The sequence below is a fragment of the Pelecanus crispus genome, chromosome 8 (genome assembly GCF_030463565.1).
Source record: "Pelecanus crispus isolate bPelCri1 chromosome 8, bPelCri1.pri, whole genome shotgun sequence".
NCBI classification, from domain to species: Eukaryota; Metazoa; Chordata; class Aves; order Pelecaniformes; family Pelecanidae; genus Pelecanus; species Pelecanus crispus.
The window spans coordinates 19,401,812-19,422,930 of record NC_134650.1 but is presented as its reverse complement, the minus strand read 5'-3'; the positions used below and the strand labels follow the sequence as shown (position 1 = coordinate 19,422,930).

The 21,119-nt window shown below is 36.1% G+C and overlaps 1 protein-coding gene across 1 annotated transcript in view; it reads right to left on the bottom strand.

The window, feature by feature from the left end:
- The window catches only part of RANBP17 (RAN binding protein 17), a 164,354-nt gene that overhangs the window by 117,749 nt on the left and 25,486 nt on the right, over positions 1 to 21,119 (bottom strand). Inside the window, exon 14 of the mRNA XM_075715220.1 lies at positions 19,924 to 20,059. Within this exon, the coding sequence (XP_075571335.1) occupies positions 19,924 to 20,059 (136 nt within the window). The remainder of the gene's footprint in view (positions 1 to 19,923; positions 20,060 to 21,119) is intronic.

Below are 21,119 nucleotides of genomic sequence, written 5' to 3'. Positions count from 1 at the left end.
GTTTTTCTTCTTTCTTTTCAGCACCATACAATGTAAGTGTGCCTTGCTACGGATGCCCTATCGCCCACCCCACCACCTGCACAACCACGCCAGTACTTCAAAAGCTATCTGTCTCTGGAGTTGAATGTTGCAGTGCAGTTCCCAGGTTTTGAATGCTTAAGTATAAAAGAAGGCCTATTCGAAATATGAAAAGGGTATGATTCATGAAATAAGGAAACAGTAACTTGATCATAACAAATATATTTGACCTTTAAAGTAGTAACAACAAACATTAAAAACACTCAAGTTCTCCTTTGCTGCCAAGTTTATTTTCCTCATAAGTTGTGCCCCATTATGCTACAATAATCCTTCATTATTCCAGTACAATAATGCACAGTCTATCGTCTACCTATAGTTGTCTGGTGTCTATTTAGTTTTATAGCAAGCAAGCAATTTGAGAATATGGTAATAAAGCCTCAATCACAGTAATGATGTATGATGGGCTGTAATTTCTGTGTGCTAATGGTTTACAAACAGTATCACAATGATGACGGGAATCTCATTGATTCATTATATGAGCGCAATAATATCAAAATTATTTAATATAGATCACTATTTACTCATGCACATACTGATAACAACCTCTATATATTTCTATATACAGATATATAGAAATAAAATTAGTATTAGTCTTTCCACATAAAAGTTCACACGGCACAAAACATTTTGTGTTGAGTTTCCTAAATCAATGTTTGAAGTTGAAATTACTGCATTGAACGGGTTCTTTGAAAAGCAACCCATTGATTTTAATCTGCTTGAAGCAATCAATTACTCCCTGTCCTCTTTATTCCAAACTGTAATGAAAACTAAACTGCGTTGTCTTGAAAACTAAATGTGAAGATGATCATAAACAGAATTTAAACTCCATGGATTATTCATATCTACCCATTTAGATTTGCCATTTCCATTATGAGTACATTTGCCATGAGCATTTAATGGACATCTAAAAGGGAATTCATTAAAGCAGGAGCTGTTGGCAGCACTTATGGGCTTCAGACTGCTTTATGTTGGCCTTTAATAGCTCACTATTATAAAAGTGATATATTGTGTTCATCCCATTAGTAGTTTGCAGAAAGGTCTGTAAGACATAACAAATCCTTTTGAGTATTGTCAGAATCAAAACTAAATCACAGGGTATTTTTTTTCCAGCAGCTTATTACAACCCCAACAATTGTACCATTTTAGGTCACCTAAACTTTGATGATCTTAGCCAAGTAAGAATTTAATGATCCTACAGACAGTTTGTTCTTTCTTTAATGAAACACTCATGAATTATTAATGCTGTCTCAAATGCATAGATTTTTAAAAACTTGTCATAACTATTAAGGTTAAGCATGCTTAAAAATGAAACATGTTTTCTCAAAAGTATTTTCTCACTTGTTTTGGGCCAAAGTAGTGTCAAGGCAAGTAGGAAGCTTAATGCCACCAACTTGTAGGTGAAGACACTGAACAGCAAGCAGCCTCCACCCACCTGCTTCCCTTCCCCCAGCCCTCCAGAGATCAACACAAGGGATATATTTGCACAAGGTACTTGCTTACTGGCAAATGAAGAAAGCAAAAGGCAAACTAGAACAAAGTTGAACGGCCTCATAATCAACTGCTAAGTGTAATCCAAGGTTCACAACAGAAACACCCCTACATATCATACCTCAGTTCTACTTGACAGTTCTATATGCGTCTAGAAATAACATTATATAGTTTACCATCTAAATGTATTCAAGCTGGTAGTACAAAAGTATTACTGTGATTAAATCTTTATAGAATACAAAACAAACAAGTATTTGATTTTTCACTGCTTGTTCACCAGAACAACACCACCATTACCACCATCAGTCCATCACACTGAATACAATTCTGTTTGTTAACTTGTGCTCCCTCTGCTGATGTTCTAGTTTTAAGACATATTATATCTTTCCCAATAGATGCTATTTATTTATTATTTGTAAAGAAAATGGTGGATTTCACAAAATGTACAATTAAAACTCTCTACTTTTGAAAGAATTACCACAAGGACTAATAAATATGAATCATAAATTGTCTCTCTGATTCTAGATATTTACTTTGCAAAATATGAACGTCATTTAAATCCCAGCTGTTTAGGAAAACACCTTTTCTCCTTAGCTTCAAAGGGTACTGGCAGCTTTACAAAGCAGTCCTGGTACTATACTAAATGTAGACACGTACCATGACACTCAGAAATCACCTATACAGAAGCGCTGTATAAACTAAAGTCAGTTGCAAAGCCTGTGTAGTTAGAACAATTCTCTCATGATGAAGACCTCCATACCTCCAGCAAGCAACTTGTCTAAAAGATGATCTTGAGGAAATAAGCAGCATTTATGACCTATCAAGGAATTTCAAAAGTGACTGACAGAGAGCAAATGACTTTATCATGTTCAGAAATTCCTGATTAGCATGAGAAGAATGAAATCATTAGAAGAGAATCCAGAGAACCAACTGGCCATTCTCACTTCACTGCATTTGAATTTCCAATGATCATAATTTACAATAATTTGAAGGATGCTAAGTTAATAGATCTTTGATTCAAAAAGCTACATACAGTAACATACTAACATAGGCATCTGCAAGGAAAGATAAAAGATATCTGTATCTATGAGATAGGCAGAAGGAAACAAAACTGCTACTGAATTATTTCTTCTGTGGCTGTTGTCTAGTAAAAATTCTAAAATCCCTTCCTTGACCTAGGAACAACTAATTGTGTGATTATTTTAGATAAATGTTCATGAAATCAGTATTCTTTTACAAGTCACGGGATGTATGTGTTTGTTTAAACAGATAATTAGTTTGAAATTTTTTATACCAACTTCTAAGAAAATGTGGAAGGCTAAAATGATGAGATGGATACATACAAGCCCCTCAGGTCTGTATTAGACCATTAGAAAACCCACTTCTGTCACTTATGTCTCTATAATAAAAGACGGCATTTTTCGTAACAGCAACAGGAAGCAGTACATCTCATTCTCATGCAAAAGAACAGTAGATTTGGAATGACTCTCAAGCAGTCTTTCAAGAGCCTCATTTGGATGTGTGCCTGAGCATGGACAACAGTGTACGTGAAAAAGAATGATATATATGTGCGCCGCAATGACTACAAGTACTGGAATCTCTAGTTCATGGAAGCTTACCGGTGAACTCACTTTCTGCAAGTAAATTACAAATTGTCATAGATTCTACTTGGAAAATTATCCAGTACCCTGGTACAGCCAGGATCGTGGACAGCACAACCGGAAAAAAGTAGATGTATTATTTTCAATCCTGATCTCACCTGAAATCATTGATTTTATAGCATGCTATGAACACCTTCAAAAGAGTCTCATTAGTCAAAGTTACAGAATGCAATGTCCTTTTTGAAGGAAGAGCAGAAGACTGTATATTTAAGTAAGACCATGGGAATTCCTAAACTTCCAACATGTTCACACAGTAAATGTATTCAAAGTGGTTGGCAAGAGATGTGAAAGGGTTTCCAGCCCAAGCAGTCTGGCCTTGCAAAATTAAGCTCATGTCAATGCCTTGAAAAACTTTTGAAGAAACAAGCTTCTTCAAAGTATCTATACCAACCCTACTACAGATTCCTAAACTGAAGTTACTCATCTCTCATTACTTAAAATAATTATCACTGGCTTACTTTACTTGGATGGAAAGCACAAAGACACTGACCTGCCACCTGGACTGTTATAAGTGGTCCTGGATCTGAAGGTGACAAGCCAAATCTTGCCTAAGGAGAAGAATAACCCAAGGTAGGTTGGTTTGCCACAAGACCTCCCAGAAAGATGTCAATCTTCTATACAACACAAAAAAGGAAATAATACAGTAGCAATAGGTTCATTTTCCTTTTCCTGGAGAGAAAAATCGTATATGGGTAGCCTCTAACACCATGCCTTGTATGTTTTTTTTGATTGTGACTACCAAAGCCCATCACATCAAAGAAAAAAGTCTCCATATCTATTCTTTTTTAAGTATTTTCCAGTTGAACTTGGCATTTCTTAAACTTTAAGATAACAAAAAGATCTGGTTTATCTGAGAAAACTTTACTGCTTTTCCTAATTGCACAATAAAATGGGACGAAAAGTGTAAATGATCCAGATATTTAGGGGAAATGGGGAAAAAAAAAGATCAGATTTCATCACCCAGTCTGCCTGTCCACCTTCACCACCCATTTCTGAATCCTTTCAGAATGCTGCTGGGCTAAAAAACTCTCATACTGACTCTTTTAAGTTTTCTTGGTCTTTCAGTCTCTAAGTTGCATAAACTTTTGTCTTTTATTTTTGCTCCAAATTTTCAAGGACATACACTCTCTCTCTCAAACTTTCATACCAAGAGCCCTAATACAGAAACTTCAGATAATGCAAGTTGCCTTAGTTTCTGAATTCACTAGGTCAACTGAGTAGAAAATAAGGCCTTAAATAGTAACTCATAGAAAGTTGACCAAATTTCTCAGAATTGCTAAAATTGTTCTTACCTATTTGTAAGGCATATATTTGCTGAAGGAAAGATAACTTCTGAGTACATGCTTAAGTATCTTATGAAAAAGACATAGTCCTGTTCTAATGAATAATCACTCTACACGTTTTCTACACTCAAAATTATCTCATCACAAAGAAAAAACCTGACTTAACTATGATTCAACATGTTCCTTTCACTCCCACTTTTATGACAGTTAAGGCTGTGGAAAAAAAAGCCCATCCCCATCCTACTTTTTGATGAATGACTCTGCCATTCAATCTCAGTAAATATTTCCAGTGAGCACTGAAGCAAGAACAGATCTAAAAAGGATGAGAAAAATAGGTTTAAAATACCCAATTAAAATTCGGATGTCCATAAAAGTCACTCACAATCTCCCTGCACCGATCTCTGCTTTTCTTTTCCTCGTCATTTCATTGATTGCTTTTAATGACGGGAACAGAAGAAATTCCATTTCTGAACTCCCTGGGCTTACTTTAGAAAAAGTAAAGCTTAAAATAGTAACTAAGAACAAATTCACCAAAGCAACTGACTTAAATGTAAGATCCCATTAGTGTATTGAAGGAACCTGCACTGAATTGATGTTTGGACAGACATTTTGAACTGCTGGTTTTGTGTGGTCTTAGCCCAAGAAGTCCATTCTCTCAGAAAAGTATGTTTTAGGGATTTCATGTGTCCACCATGTAAAAGAGAGACTAAGTGCAGTAGCCAGAAAAATTAAAATTAAGTTTAGCCTTTCTGTCATAGAGATTCTCCAATTATGGGATGGACCTTTAAATCTCAACTGAGAAAGGGAAATTCCCCTGCACAGAATTACTGATCACCAACTATCAAATATCAAATAGTTTGTTCATTGTCTCCTCTTCCTGTCTTCCTGTATAGGAATTAACAACTATTGTTTCTTCAGCATCCTTAGATCTCTTCAATCCACTTGAAGCATAAGACCGCTTATCATACTTATGCAGACCAGTACAAAAATATTTCAATATTCTGGGAAATTTTAAAGCATTGAAACACTGCACTGAGTAACATTAAAGGTCTAGCAAATATCCTTCTGTACTGGGTTTGCATGGCAAAGTTTTGGTAGTGGGAGGGCTACAGGGGTGGCCTCTGTGAGAAGCTGCTAGAAGCTTCCCCTGCGTCCGATAGAGCCAATGCCAGCCAGCTCCAAGACGGACCCGCCACTGGCCAAGCCCAAGTGCATCAGCGACAGTGGTAGCACCTCTGGGATAACATATTTAAGAAGGGGGGGGTGGAACAAACAACAACTGCAGCTGGAGAGAGAGTGAGAACATGTGAGAGAAACAACCCTGCAGACACCAAGGTCAGTGAAGAAGGAGGGGAGGAGGTGCTCCAGGCACCGGAGCAGAGATTCCCCTGCAGCCCCTGGTGAAGACCATGGTGAGGCAGCTGTGCCCCTGCACCCATGGAGGTGAACAGTGGAGCAGATACCCACCTGCAGCCCGGGGAGGACCCCATGCCAGAGCAGGTGGATGTGCCCAAAGGAGGCTGTGACCCCATGGGAAGCCTGTGCCGGAGCAGGCTCCTGGCAGGACTTGTGACCCCATGGGGGACCCACGCTGGAGCAGTCTGCTGCTGAAGGACTGCACCCTGTGGAAGGGACCCACGCTGGAGCAGTTTGTGAAGAACTGCAGCCCGTGGGAAGGATTCATGTTGGAGAAGTTCGTGGAGGACTGTCTCCCATGGGAGAGACCCCATGCTGGAACAGGGGAAGAGTGTGAGGAGTCCTCCCCTGAGGAAGGAGCGGCAGAGACAATGTGTTATGAACTGACTGCAACCCCATTCCCTGTCCCCCTGCGTTGCTCAGGGGGAGGAGGTAGAAAAATTGGGAGTGAAGCTGAGCCCAGGAAGAAGGGAGGGGGTGGTGGGAAGGTGTTCTAAGATTTGGTTTTATTTCTCATTATCCTACTCTGATTTGATTGGTAATAAACTAAGCTAATTTTCCCCAAGTTGAGTCTGTTTTGCCTGTGATGGTTATTGGTCAGTGATCTCTCCCTGTCCTTATCTTGACCCACAAGCTTTTTGTTATATTTTCCTCTCCCCTGTCCAGCTGAGGAGGGGTGTGATACAGCAGCTTTGGTGGTGTTTGGCTTTGATGACTAGTAAGTCCTCAAGACTGAAAGGCCACTGCCAACCTGCTAGTTATCAGGAAGCAATGCTGCTGAAAGCATTTGGAAACATAGATGTGAATTCTGAACCTCACCATGTCTGAAGTTTGCTTTATTTGATGTTAGTAACAGCATACATGCTGCTGTTGGACTGTCATATTTACATTAATGGAATATGGCAGGAGCAAGAAAACCCCCCCTAACATCAACAGGAGAGACACCATGGTTCAACTCCTTTTTCTTCCTGTACTTGCAAATAACTTTCACTAAACTCAACTTTGCCTGGAACATCTTAATCCACTAGAGTATATTTATAATTTGCTGAAAGCACTGGGGAAAGAGAGTGTAGGAATTATCAAAATGTTTGGATGAGCCATGAATTGACACGCAAATAGGAACAGGAGTGCATACTGGAAGCCCTTTCCTTGACTGAGCACAATGCAGTTTCTGCAGAGATTTCTGTACAAACCTTTCTTGGTCATTTTCATACAGATGACAAAGGAAGGACATAGGTACCACATCTCACTGGTCTCAGAGGAAACCTTTCACTTAATTAATCATGAACCATTTTACAATGATGCAGATGTTTTCTTTACTATGATAATCTCAGACAGCATATCATGCCATTTACATAAGGCATATGAAGCCAAGGGCAGTCTAAATAAAAAAATAAAAACAACCTTGATTCAGAAATCTGATGACTTCGTCAACCTGGAAAGTTTCCAGGTCAAAGGACCTGCAAAATAGAGGAAGTAGCTGAAGCCTCATTTATATCTCAAACTCCCAAAGGTTTCTTATACTACCATCCTGGATACGACTGCTGCTGCTGTGCAGGAAATAGTCCTCAGCAATTCAGCTCCATTGACTTTATCTCTTCTAGAGTTAAAGTGATGTATTGCTGGTTAGACTGGATGGTTACATGTCAACAGCTTGATGAAAAGAGACAAAGTTTTCTGTACATGCTGCTCCACAAACGCTTGTCATCTTCATTTTTAAAAGATCAGGTCAACATCGATCATTCAATACAAATACTTGTAAATAAGTCTAAAAAGCATAAAAAAATTATGAATAAACCATCATAATAGGTATGCAAACTATTCAACCCTGTTTAATTAAAAAAAACAGGAGCAGTGATACAAGAGGAAAAGATAAAAGGAGAAACAGAATGTTCTTTGCAATTCTGCATTATACCAGAACTTGTGCCTATAACAAAATAAGCAGAAAATACTCCAAGAGACTGACAGTTTATGTGCAATGTTTAACACATGTCAGAAACTGCACTTGTAGGGTCAAACCCAACTGACCTTGAGGTCACAAAGAGTGGAATTTTGTACTTTATATACTCAATTATCACATTTGTTTCATATGTGAGAATCGAAAATGTCAGTGCATAAAGTCACCTGGAAAGATTATTACTTGGGTTAAATATTTTCTCAGGGGGGGAAAAAAAAAATCTTTAAAATGAAGTTAGTGCTCTATAACAATTCCTATTTAAGAGCACTACTATACAAATACATATTCCCCATAGAAATCTAAGATGACAACATTATTCTAGAGGACAATCTAGAGGATCATCTAGAGGACTGTTTTAGTAATATACTAGTCAGTGGTAACTAAATTAAGTTCTTAAGTAATTTTGAAGGAAATGCTAAACAGCTGATCAGCTAAAAATCAAACAAAAAAATGTTTAGCATTGTGGACACAGTACCTAAACTGAACGATGTATAATTCAACCAGTATCCACAAGAGTAATCTAACCTCCTAGGATTTTAGCATTTTTTTTTCTTTTTTGACAGATGTACTTATCATGTGTTATTTTGCATATTTTTCCTCTCTGAGTTACACAAATATGCAATAAGCAATTTCATAATTAAGTTTAACTTGAGTCATAAAAATTGCCGTAGTCTAATATTAAAGAATTATTCACTCTGCTCTGAACTCTGATAGTAATTTACTTACTGCAAGGTCTGGGAAATTAATTCATTAAGCTACTTAAATAATGAGGATATGAGGCCAACGTACAGCAACAAAACCAATATATTTTAGATGAGTAAGTCACAAGATAGCCTGGGTTTTTTTTCCCCAAGATGCCCTATCTGCTGCTTATTCCTTCTTGCTAAATTGGTGGGATATACAGCGCAAGTGGAAAGATCCAGCAGTTAGAAGTTACTCAGAGAAGAGAAACTGCTTGAGGTGAAAGGATAACTGAACTATTAAACAAAGAACATAATCAATACAACAAATACAAACAATATAATAAATACAAAGAAGTATTTAGTGTCGTGAACAGAAAACATTAAGTAGTGTCTTTACAGCCAAGTCCACTTATTGAAGACAAAGCAGACGCAGGTAAGCCAAAAAGCAGATGTACATGAAAGCAAAATTTGAAACTGCTTTTAAAAAATTGAAAAACGAATTATATTAGGCTATATCAGATAAAAATCACTAAGCAATGTAATAGTTCCTCTGTGGTAGAAAAAACGTAAATACATTTGCATTCAAAATAAGATGAAAAATGCTGAAAGATTGATTCTCCTTAACATCTCCCCTACATCAGCATTCCCTAAATCTCAGTTTCTGAGATAGGTAAGCAAATTAAACAAACTAATGGCTATCACTCACATACCAAGGGAATAGAACAAAAAACTAACTGATGCAAATACTTAAACGTCAACTAGTACCATGCCTATTTTGCATATAAAAACAAAATGTGAAAAAAAATGGCATTTCATTACAGATCCAAGCATCTCCACATGTCTGGAATTATTTACAAGTGACTTAGCTGAGTTTTGCAAATGAACTATCCACCTAACTTGACAGGAAATTTCAGGTTCTTCTGTCAGCATAAATACTAGGAATTTTCAGAAGGCAAATCAATGAACAGACTCAATCTCATTCTTCTTTAAAACATACTTGTAACATTATTAGGGAAGTCTTTTCCTTATTCTCTTCTTAGCATGCAACATGTTTTTTGTAGTTAAATTGCTATACTAAATTTCTGAAATGTAACTCTTCTACAAGTACTACTACAATCATGTTTGCCGCATTTGGTGACATATTGTACCACTGTTTTATCAGCATTTTGCTGTTACTACAGCTTCTCTCTTCTCCTGCCACCAGTTCAATTTGTTTCAGGCACTTGGTATTAGAAAAATAGTAGTCTCTCTCAAATCACAAATTATACTCACATCCAAATAGCCCAATAATATATTTGCCAAACACTTAAGAAGTCAATAATTTGGAGAGGAAGTAGGATTAGTTTTTAAGTCCGCAAGTGACAGTATCAATTCTGAAACATTTAAATATTAGTTTACAAATATTGCTTATAGCTTAATAGCATCACAGACGTAACTTCACGAAGATATTGGCTCTAGACAGTAATTATATCCTCAGCCTAATGTTGCAGTTAATGGACATACACATTTCAATGATAATTGCAATGCCTGAACATGATAATGTGCCTTTATTAGCAGCTACAAAATAAAGCTCAGTTACAGCCAAATGCAGAACTGAACTATGCTAATTATTTATTTTTAAGATTGCCTGATTTGTGTTATAAAATTCTAAAATAAAATAGCACAGCACTTAAACTAGTGCTTTAATTGCAAACATGTGATTAAATAATATCTATATAAAGATTCATGCAGGTTTTAGTTGTCATGAGTAATGAGCCAAAAGATAACAAGTCAGTAAGATAAAGGTGTAGGTAACTGAACAGCAAATACACTGCACTTAAGAAAAATGAAAAATAAAATTTTTAAGGATTTAAAGATTTTTAACAGCATTGCAAGAATGGGAGGAAGACTAGGAGTATATAATGTAAAGTCTGGGAAAAGAGAAAGCAAAACAAAAATTCCCCAAGCAAATGCACAAGAGAAAGTTCTGTATAGTCCAAGAAGAAAAACGTATCAATTACTGCATAAAAGAACCAGTAAAAAAATAACAGAATTGAGGATATGTAAAATGAAGAATACTTTACAACTCAACCTGATGAAGAAACCAATGATTATGACTCTGCAAAGTTCTTAGTGTTTGTCTTTATGACCCAATAGGTTCTTTGCTGCATAGAATTTCCCAGTAATGAACAAATTCAATGAAAAAATTTCTAAAAGTAGTTAACGAACAGGCACGGTGTATTGCAATTTAAAGTTTGCCAAGGCATTCTACGTAAGAATTACTGTCTAGTCCCATGAATTAAAATTTTACTGATTGTAGCTCACTTGGTTTTGGTTTGTTGGTTTTGTTTTGTTTTTTAATTTAAAAACAGAAAACCAAAATATTCTGCACTAAGTTCTTAAAGAATCCTTCAAAGTATTAGATTTCTTCAAAGGAAATCCAATTATTTTTCACATTAAGCAAGATGGTTGTCAGTGCAAGCCACAATCCAGAATTAAAAATAACCATACATTTTTATAAGCAATGGCACAATTAACTTAGCTTGTCCAATCTTTCCGCAATTAAATAGGTTCAAATGTTAGTTCAGAAATATTTGCTGGAAGTTCTTTCTGTGCGTGGCAGGATAGGAACACTATGATAGAAAACATGAAAAGAGATCTGCCTGAGTAACATTTACTTGAATAAATCTTCTCTAGCTCCTAAACTTGCTAGAAACTGGTTAAGTCAGTCGAGAAGTCAGAGCCTCAAAGAGGAAAGAACCGAAGTAATTCACATACATATGAAGCAAAATTTTTTTCTCAGGTCTATAATTAAAAAAACACACTGCCAATTCTTTTGTCCAAAAAAATTGATGAATTCTGAACACTGAGCTGCTGCAAGCCAAACTGGCAACTCCAATCCCACAAAAAGATCCTACACTTAAAAGTCTGAGCTACAGATTTGATTAGTTTCGTGGCTGTCTCCATGCTGGAAGAGAGATATTTAGTTCAAGGAACATCAAACATTCTCATCTCATTTTTGCTCTTTAAAGCTTTGGAAAGAAGATTCTCTTAAAAGATATGACTAAAATCACCAGGAAATTACTTGTCAAATAATATAATTGTATTTGTCCATTTCAGTCTTATCTTTCCCAGCATTTTGACCATACTGAATGCTGAATGTATGTAAAATGCTTGAAATCTCTTTGAAATTTAAGTTGGTACCTTGTAACCTCTTAAGTCCTGTAAGTAAGTATAATATCTTACTTGCTCTATTGTAAAGCTAAAAATGTTTAGAAGAAAGTTTACAAAAAAGTCATACAAACATCCTACGAAATCTTACTAATCAGTTCTACACATTTGGAAAAATCCTGCAATACTTTGATCACCCACCACAATAATATCTACTTATTCTGATTTCTCTACTAGCAATTACATTCTATTTAATTCAGCATAGACTGTTACATGAATTTGGAGGCTTTTATGATGAGCACTATGCAGTGTTCCCCTCCCATCATTTATCTGGAAAAAACACATACCTGTTGTGTTTGACAAAACAAACCCAGTTCTGCTTGTGCTATTCCTTTCCTGCACATATAAACACAGAGGGAAGGCTACACACTGCCTCAAAAGGAAAAGAATTTTCCAACAGCTGTTGAAGCTTTTCATCAGTACCAGATGGATCCAAACCCCACTGAAGTCAATCCCTACTTTCTTTTCCTATATGAACTGCAAGATTGGATGAGAACAGTGTAGTACCTATGAAACAGAGTAAAAATGAGATTTGGCCCAGTGAAGTGAAAAATACCAGTGACAATATTTTTTTTCCGAACAACAGTTCTTTATTCTTCCTAGAATATGCCATAGAAATAAGTTGTACCCAATTCTATGATGCTTCCTTAACAAACTCTAAATGTTAAACTTAAATGAGAGGCATTTCATGCAATCTGAAAAATATTCAGTTCAATTAAAAATAATTGATGCATGGTGAAATAATTCTTCCCAAAGCTGCTGTAAAATCTTCAAAAAATAAAGCTACTTAATAATTTCCATCTCCTACAGGCTAGAGAGAAGCATTATTGCATATTAAAAATTGGAGTGTAGTTTTCCCAGAGGTAAAAGAAAGTTATTAAAACAACCTATTTATTGTTGATATAACTATCCATTTGTGCTACACAAAAAGTAACAATTTCAGTACATTAAAAGAAAAGCTAATTAAGGCATAATTAGTATTTTCTATGTTTTGATAATTAAGGGTTAGTTGGCTATTTCTTTTCAAATTTCTATTTGATGTACCCCAACAATGCCTTTAATGAGCAGCTAACACTATTGAATCCCTGATGGCTGAGGAGTTTAGTGACCACTACTACATTACTTTCATTTATCACTGCCTCTTTACCTATAAATTAAAGTAGCCCTGTAGCTATGTTGATCTACTTTATATCAATTTCTTCATCCATATCAGCTGAATATGTATGGCATTAACCTCATTTACTAGTTTGGAAAAGCTGAATTAAAATGAGATCTAATTTCTAGTGCACAGAACAATTTCAAAACTGCCTGCTAATTTCCAGCACCTGTCAGTGTTGTGATCTTCACCTCACTGTAATGAAATAAAACAGTATATATATTTTACAGCTCAGAAAAGAATAATCATTCATAAGTGTTACGATATCATTAATCATGAAGACGCTAGGACCCAGAATCTTTTATGAGATGCACACATATCACACCTTTACTTGCAAAGATCCCACTAAAGTCAGTGGGACTGCTGCAGATCTCTGGGTCTTATATTGTGCAGGGTGAAAAGTAGTCACATTGTCACATTCTCCACAACTATGTTGTGGCTTTTTTTTTTTTTTTTTTTGGCTAGGCTAGGCTTCTGTGCCCACAGGCAATGTAATCAAAGAAATATACATATACTGAGAAAATATCAAAATAACGCCAGTCACAGAATACACACTACACATTAGAAGACAAGCCTGTGTTCAGTGGTTAGATGATACCTGGTTACATGCATTTTTTGCTTTCAGCTACTGCAAACAATATATAGCAAGGAGATTATATTTTCTTCTCCCCTCTAAATACACCATAGTCTAAATTCTAAACCCTCCAGATACATTTTTATCATAATGCAGATCTACCTTATAAGTCTATAATTTAAAAGCTTTAAAAACACACATAGATGCAATCCTAACTGTTAATACAGTAACTTCTTTATATCGACCACATAAGCAAATAAAATATGTGAAGGCTACAGTAAGAAATCCCATTTGCACACACCCCCCCATTTTATAATCATGCTTCAACTTGTGTTTGTAAAGGCTTTATGAAACATTAATCCATGCTCCTACTTCCTTCTTCATTCCCATCTGCCCTAGACTGAAAAACAGACCAGATTCCCCAAATTACTTAGCTGATGCACCTAAAGAAGGTGACAGCTGTATCTCTTCATTTGTACATGGGGCTCTTTCCCAGAAACAGAGGAGTTGGAATTCTCACTCCTACTTTTCTACCTCGGGTCCCTACCACTTTTACTTAAGGCTGGGGCAAAAGAAAAGCATGGCCTGCTGGAATAACCCATTGCCACTGATCTCCACTTCTGGAGGCATCCCTCAAACTAGAACCACCTGGTACAGATTAAAATTACCTCCAGACTTCTCTAAACACATTCAGGGCTACTGTTTGATTAAAAAGAGCAGAACAGGGAACGATTAATTGCTTCACAGTGGAGGAAAAAGTTTACCTAAGTGCATTTTAACCAATAAACTCTTTTTAATATACAAAACAAACACCAACCTTGCAAGCATAACTATTCTGGTTAAGATTATGGGTGGGATTTCTTAAAAATTGCTCTGCTTCTAAAAGCTGAAAACAGAACTCCAGAAATAATCTGTAATCTGCTAAAGAGCATAGCTCAGTTTCAAACACTTGCTATTATTAATGTTATTTTCACCATGCTACCCTTATCTAACATGTGAATAGGTTCTAGTTTTGACCTCTATGTTTAACGAATGGCAATAGTAAACTAAAGGGATCACTAGCTAAATAGCGCCACATGCTGTAGAAAGTAAAAACGACAAGTGCAAAATTAAGATAAAATCCTTAATCTGTTAGAATGCCACAAAAAAATGAATGACATAAGACAGTTCTATACCCTAATTCTAAACCCTACTTAACACTTATTAATTACATTAATATTTTTAATGCAATTTCTTTCTCACCTATAAAACCACTGTAATTGTCCACTAAATACTTCTATTTTCAATCACAAAATATTTAACAACTAAAACCATTCCCCCCAAAAACTGAAGATGCAAAGGAACTAACAATGAAAAGAACCTTGTTTCTGTATGCATACATTTTTCAAGAGCATGCTATTAGAATAACTCTTAATTGTACCTCAAGAGAAGTCTTCAACCAAAATAATCTTTTTTATAAAATCATTATAAGCTGTATAGATACAAAAAACTGAACAGTGTCAAAAGTGTCAGGACTCCAGATTATGAAGACGCCTTAATGTTAAACTTGTTTCAAGTTAAAAATGCAATTCTAAATTAATGTAAGAAATTTAGTAATTAATTTCACTAAGTTGGATTTCCCATGATACATTAATCGGTAAAACTTATCCAACAAGTTACAGTTTGATTTACTCTTGGCAATCTCTCACTACCAATTAGAGACAGTCACAGAGCCAAATACACCCGCCCATGCCATCAACTGCTGATCCAGCCTCTTCCCCAGAGGGGAGTTTGGAATAGATGCTGTTTGAACCACTCTAGGGAAGGCTACGAGCCCCTCCTGTTGCTTTTTTTCCCCTCCAAGGACAAATCTCTGATGTGTCTGGAAGCAGGAAAAGGTCCTGGCTAACAAGGCTTGCCTTTTTATCCTTGTTTAGCCTGAATTAGCGTCCCAAGTGCAAAAATGTTGAACTGTATTATCTGCATTAACAAATACACTCTGCAACAACACAAGCAGCATTCAAGTGCAAGGAGCAGACCTCAAGATCCAGTCTACCTGCCACAGCAAGGTAAAAACTTGCATGTAACTCATGAAGCACCTGCCCATTGAGTGACAACTCTGCTCTAACCCACAATAAAAAGGCAGCTAAAATGCATTCTTAGCACCCCCAACTTATTTTTTGCACTTGCCATGGGAAGTTACGCCACTTAGGAGAGATGTCACCAGATAGTCTCTCTAAACTGCAGTCTATCCAGTGAAAGTCCAACCTGTGGCTGGATCACTAAGAAGAGATCTTCCTTAGCATGGATAAATGTGGAGTGAACTCATGTTTTCAGCTGGAAAAGGAGTGAGTCTTCTCTACCAACTCTCCATGTTCAAAGACACTGTAATTCCTCTCACTCTTAGTACTTATACTCTTTTTCCTTTTAAAATGGCTGTAAGGAGTTACTTGAAACATGCCAGGCTAAAATAAAATCCTGAAGTAACAGAAAAATTCTTTATTGGTGGTTGATCGACGTAACACACAATACGAATAGGAGGGCTCATTTCCCCCCTAAGAATGCTTTTCACTGGCTAAGCCAATAGCAAACAACCATGACCATTTATAATAGTCTTATTAGGGAGTATGAGATTAGACCGGCAGGACTTCCGGTTTATTCTGTACTTTATGGAAGAAAGAATTACCTGGACAGAAAAGCCCCATAGCATCTTGGGTAGCATGCACCAGTACTCCGTTAACTGGCATAGTTAAAAAGCTTTCCCTAAGTCTTCCTTGCTAGAAACTAAGCCAATTACATCCTGCCTTTCCCTTGAAGGACACTGAAAACATCTGATCACCAGCTTTTCTAAAACAACTCGACATCCTTGATTTTTGTCCCACCCCAATACTCTACTTGCTAAACTAAACCAAAGCAGTATCTTCTGCATCTTACTTGTGCTGTTGTACTCTCCCGTTTGTCTACAGTTTTCTCAAAAGTGTGGTGCCCAAAATTGGACATATTAGTCCAGCTGAAGCCCAGCCAGAACCAAATATTCAGAACTGAATAACAAATTCCAGCAGCTGACAAAATATTCCTACTACTACATCCACAAAGATGTCACTCATCTCCACAGTATTTTCCGAAATAATGCTGCCTGGTCAAAGATTTCCCAGTGGTAGCTGTAAGCAGGAATTTTCATTCCTAAGCATGGTGTTTCTGCAGCATTTTAAACTTTCAGGTTATTTCTCCAGCTTATGAGGATCTTTCTGAATTTAAATTCTGTCCTTTGCGATCACACTTCCTCCCAATCTAGTGTCACATGCAAATATAAATAAATAATTGTATATTTGTTGATATGTTAAGAATATTGCAAAGGAAAAGTCTCATTCAAAACAGCAATGTTTTTTCTAATACATAACGTGTTTGATGTCAGGAATCAGATTTCAATGCAATATTACACTACTTACAGCAGTGGCTAATAGTGGCATACTACAGCAATGTCAGAGCTACCACAGATAGAAGCTGAGATTACAATTTCAGTAAAGCACAGCACAGTGCTTTTCCAGCCAACTTATTTTCTACTACCCTGCCAGCAGTCCAATCAGCAATACGCCACAAAAAGATGACTCTATGAAAGCTAAGTCATATCAGCATTAAAACAAAATATGTATTGATGGACAAATAGATATTCGTAATGCTGTACAGTACCAGAGAATCTAGTCTAATACTCAACAGAAACATAATATATACATTCATTCAAAGGTCTGTCTAATCCAAAAGACAGTATCTTGATGTATTATTTTTGCATTGGAAATGTAATAGTACTAAAAGTGTATTACAGTGTCATGGAAGAGATCTCCAAGGTTTTGCTATTCTTCCTTAGACAGCAAGCCCCAGTGGACTGTTTAATAAGAATGCATTAATTTACTTAGCCAATTTTCTTTTTCTATAATGAGTTTGCTTTCATTACATGCAAATACTTAAGAATATGAGTTAATTAATGAATAAAATTTGTATATTTGTATAGGAGATTTGTTCCACAATTTCACTAGACTATTCAGCCTTCTCTAACCATTGTCTGTTTTTCTGTATGCAAGCATACAATCAAATAGAGAACTATTCTCAAAAATTATTTCCACATGGCTGAAGCATGCAGAATTTCCATTATCCATTCTGTAAATAAAACAATTCAAGCAATCCTGAATATTTATAGAAACATGTATTAACTTAGTCATTTGATATATGTCTGATTTTTCTGCTTCCAAGTGTGAGCCTTTTTATTGCGTATTTGTAGATAGCTGCCAGCAAGACACAGTATCAGAGGATTTACAACTGTGAGGGTAGAATGCCATCTGCTGCTATGCTTGCTGCTACAGCAGGATAAAACAGAAGAATCATACACTTACTGCCTTCTGCCTTTCTCTTAACTGTAAAATGTATACAAACATCTCATTTTGTTTTATTAAAAATTAAAAAAAAAAAACAACACCAAAACTGGGAGCTCAGATGCCTTTACACACAGCTTTTGTTTTAAGATCTGGTAAAGTAACGTAACATGGACCATGGGATACTATCAATGCAAATAAGAGGCTGTTGTATCAGGCCTACTAGAACAAAACAAAAAGGAAAGTGTCATTTGACTGCAAACTAAAATATACTGGCAGATAACGTAATCAAACCATAAAAAAACCAGCACACTTTGAAAATGCATTTGCAGTGAACTACGGAGTTGCTAGACTGGGGCTAGAATTTAGTAACACCCCCTTGAACTGTTATGCACCATGATAGCGTTGCAAAATTCCCACTTTCCCAGTTTGGTTACATACAAGACACATGTCATAAGCAAAGGCAGTATATAGAACATGCTGTATTACCAGTCTGATTCATGTCCACTTATCAGGGTGGTTGGAAAAACCAAAACAATAAAACAAAAACAACACAAAACTGTTTTCTTAAATTCATCCTACAGGTTTCCCCCATGTCCTTTTGGTAAAAGTTAATTCTTTCCTTTCAAAGTGCTCTTCAATGAATCAAATGGAAACATTAGCCAGCATTTTACTCAATAATTAACCATTTAACCTTCCACACACAATGCAATCACAGAAGCAGTCTTATGGTTATTCAGAACACATTGCTGAGCTGGATAAATTCATATGCATTGAATTCTGGTGTAGTTGGCAAACGTTCAAGTTTTACCTTTTTTTTTTTTTTTCTACTGACAATGAAGCTCCAGGTGATTAAGTATAAATAATGCACTTCAGGTTTTTTTTTTTCTGCTGCCTCACCCACATACAAATGCTGCTTCTAGCTTTTTATAAGGATGGACATAAAAAGCTTGGGTACACAATCTCCTATAACAATCTGTTATAGCATATTATACATTGATAGTGTTTCTCCCCACAGTTACACCTTAATCAGTCAGAGTATAAGGTGAAATCAAAACCCTCAAAATCAGATAGAAAGAAAAAATAATCCAGGAATTACAACTACTGTACAGCCATGTTGCCTTTGAATTGCCATCAACAGGAGTTTTGCTAATCAAAATACCAGGAGCATGAGTACATTTTTGCTGTGTACCTTCTGTTACTTCGCATTAGAGCAGTGCACCATATTCAAAAATAACAAATCAGCTTTGACAACTGAAAGGAACACATTGCTTCCATGAAAAAGTAATTCAGTATAGTGTAAAACTTTATCTTTAATATTAAGTGAGGAACCATTCAATAAAGTTGAAGTACAGTTCAAACCTGAAGGGATAAAAGAATTCTTGAGATTGGGACCATTCACCAGAAAGCAAGGATAGAATACTATACAAGTAAAACCAAATCTCAGTCACTGTCACAATTTTTGCTAAAGATTTGCTTGGGGCTCCAACAGAATTCTTTCAGTCTTTCTCAAGATCAATTGATCTCATCTTACCGACATTCTCTTTATAACATCTATATTATGACTGTCCCCTACAGTTAAGGTGAATTAACTGCTGCTTCTTCAAAAATGCATCTTACTTTTCCGTCTTCCCTATTTAAAATGCAGAAAAGCCAAGTAATGCGAGAAATACAGTGGAAACCACATAAATGAGTAACTGTCAAAAGAACAGAACTATTAAAAGAATAAATCTTGTGTACCCAGCTGTGAAATATAACACAATATAGCAGAACACAGCTAAATGTTTGAAATAAAAAATTGAAATGCAAAGTAACCTAAAATTGTTTAATGAACATAGCTGTTAAAATATTAACTCCTTGCATACCAAAACTCAAAAGCATACATGGTAGGAAGCCTGCTCAGATGAACAACACATTAATAAGTTACCTATCTATCTATCCACCTATCTCTCCATCTAGCCAATCAGCCACCAGCTAAGCTCAAGAGCTTTTATGTGTAAGATATATTGGCAGGTCAATTTCTGCACGGGCTTTTTCATTTCAAATGTTGTGGTTTACAGCAAATATTTACCTTTGAGGTGTGCTGAAGCTGGTCTCCCACATATGTTTTACGGAACTGATCCAAGAACCACAAAATTGCCAGTTCTACTTTCTCATTACTGGACTGTGGTAATTGGGCATCCATCAAAGATATCAGCTGAAAAACTCTTAATGACAGAAAAAAAAAAAAATTTCAGGAAGAATTCTCAAATTAAATGATATTGTCACGGTGTTTCTTTACCCATCAATCATTTTTTGTTTGCCTACATTTCTTCTAGGATTTTGTTTTGTTTTGATGCTAATTATGCTAATTGATCACTAATAAACATAAACATAATGCTCTTCTAATTACTTTGTCACTTGAAATTTTCTCATTGTTATATTGTTATCATGTTATACTGGGGCGAGTTTGTAAAATGTTTTTCTCTTTCTTAGAGCATCAATTCCATGATGAAAGAAATAAATTTGAGATGCATGCGTCTCAAATTGCAAGTGCAAGATAAGAGCTGTTCAAGTTCCCTGGAAATTGAAACTATTGTACTTGGAAATAAGTTTACATATCCAGTATACAATGCACTGTCTGCCCCACTTCTTCCCACTTCTGTCTCTCCTAAAACATCTGAACAAACGTGTATTTTCTGACCAAAATCCTTACCTGGTATACATCTTCATATTACCAGGACTGACTTCAAAGAATCAATTTCAGCCTATGTCAGCTAAGGAAAGTTAATAGGTGTTTTGTTTTGTTTTGTTTTTTTTTTAAAAAGTAATATTCCTTTATTTAATTTGCCGTGTTCTTCTGCTATCTACTCCTTGAAATCCTAATTCCCTAGCAATTCAAAAAATTATTCTCACCTTTTGCCAGTTCTGAAATATATAGTCACTGGATTACAAGTCAGTAGCTACTTCATCTGTAAGCCTGTATATTAAAACCTCTCACTTTTAATAAAAAATTAGTGGAAGATTGCTAACACCACAGAGCCCCAGGGTAGATTAGGAAGGCAAGAAACGAAGGAGAAAATTTAAAGCGTTTTACCCAATTCTAAGTGGTATGCCCTTTTTCATGTGTTAGCTAGTGGATATAAGTAACAGGATCAAATATGCACACCTTTTTTAACATACTTGTGGGTGAAAACAAGGATTAAGGAAGTGTTTGCCACAAGGAATACATGTCATTCACAATAATCCCAAGCTCATCCCTTGCCCTAAAACTTGCAGAAAGAACTC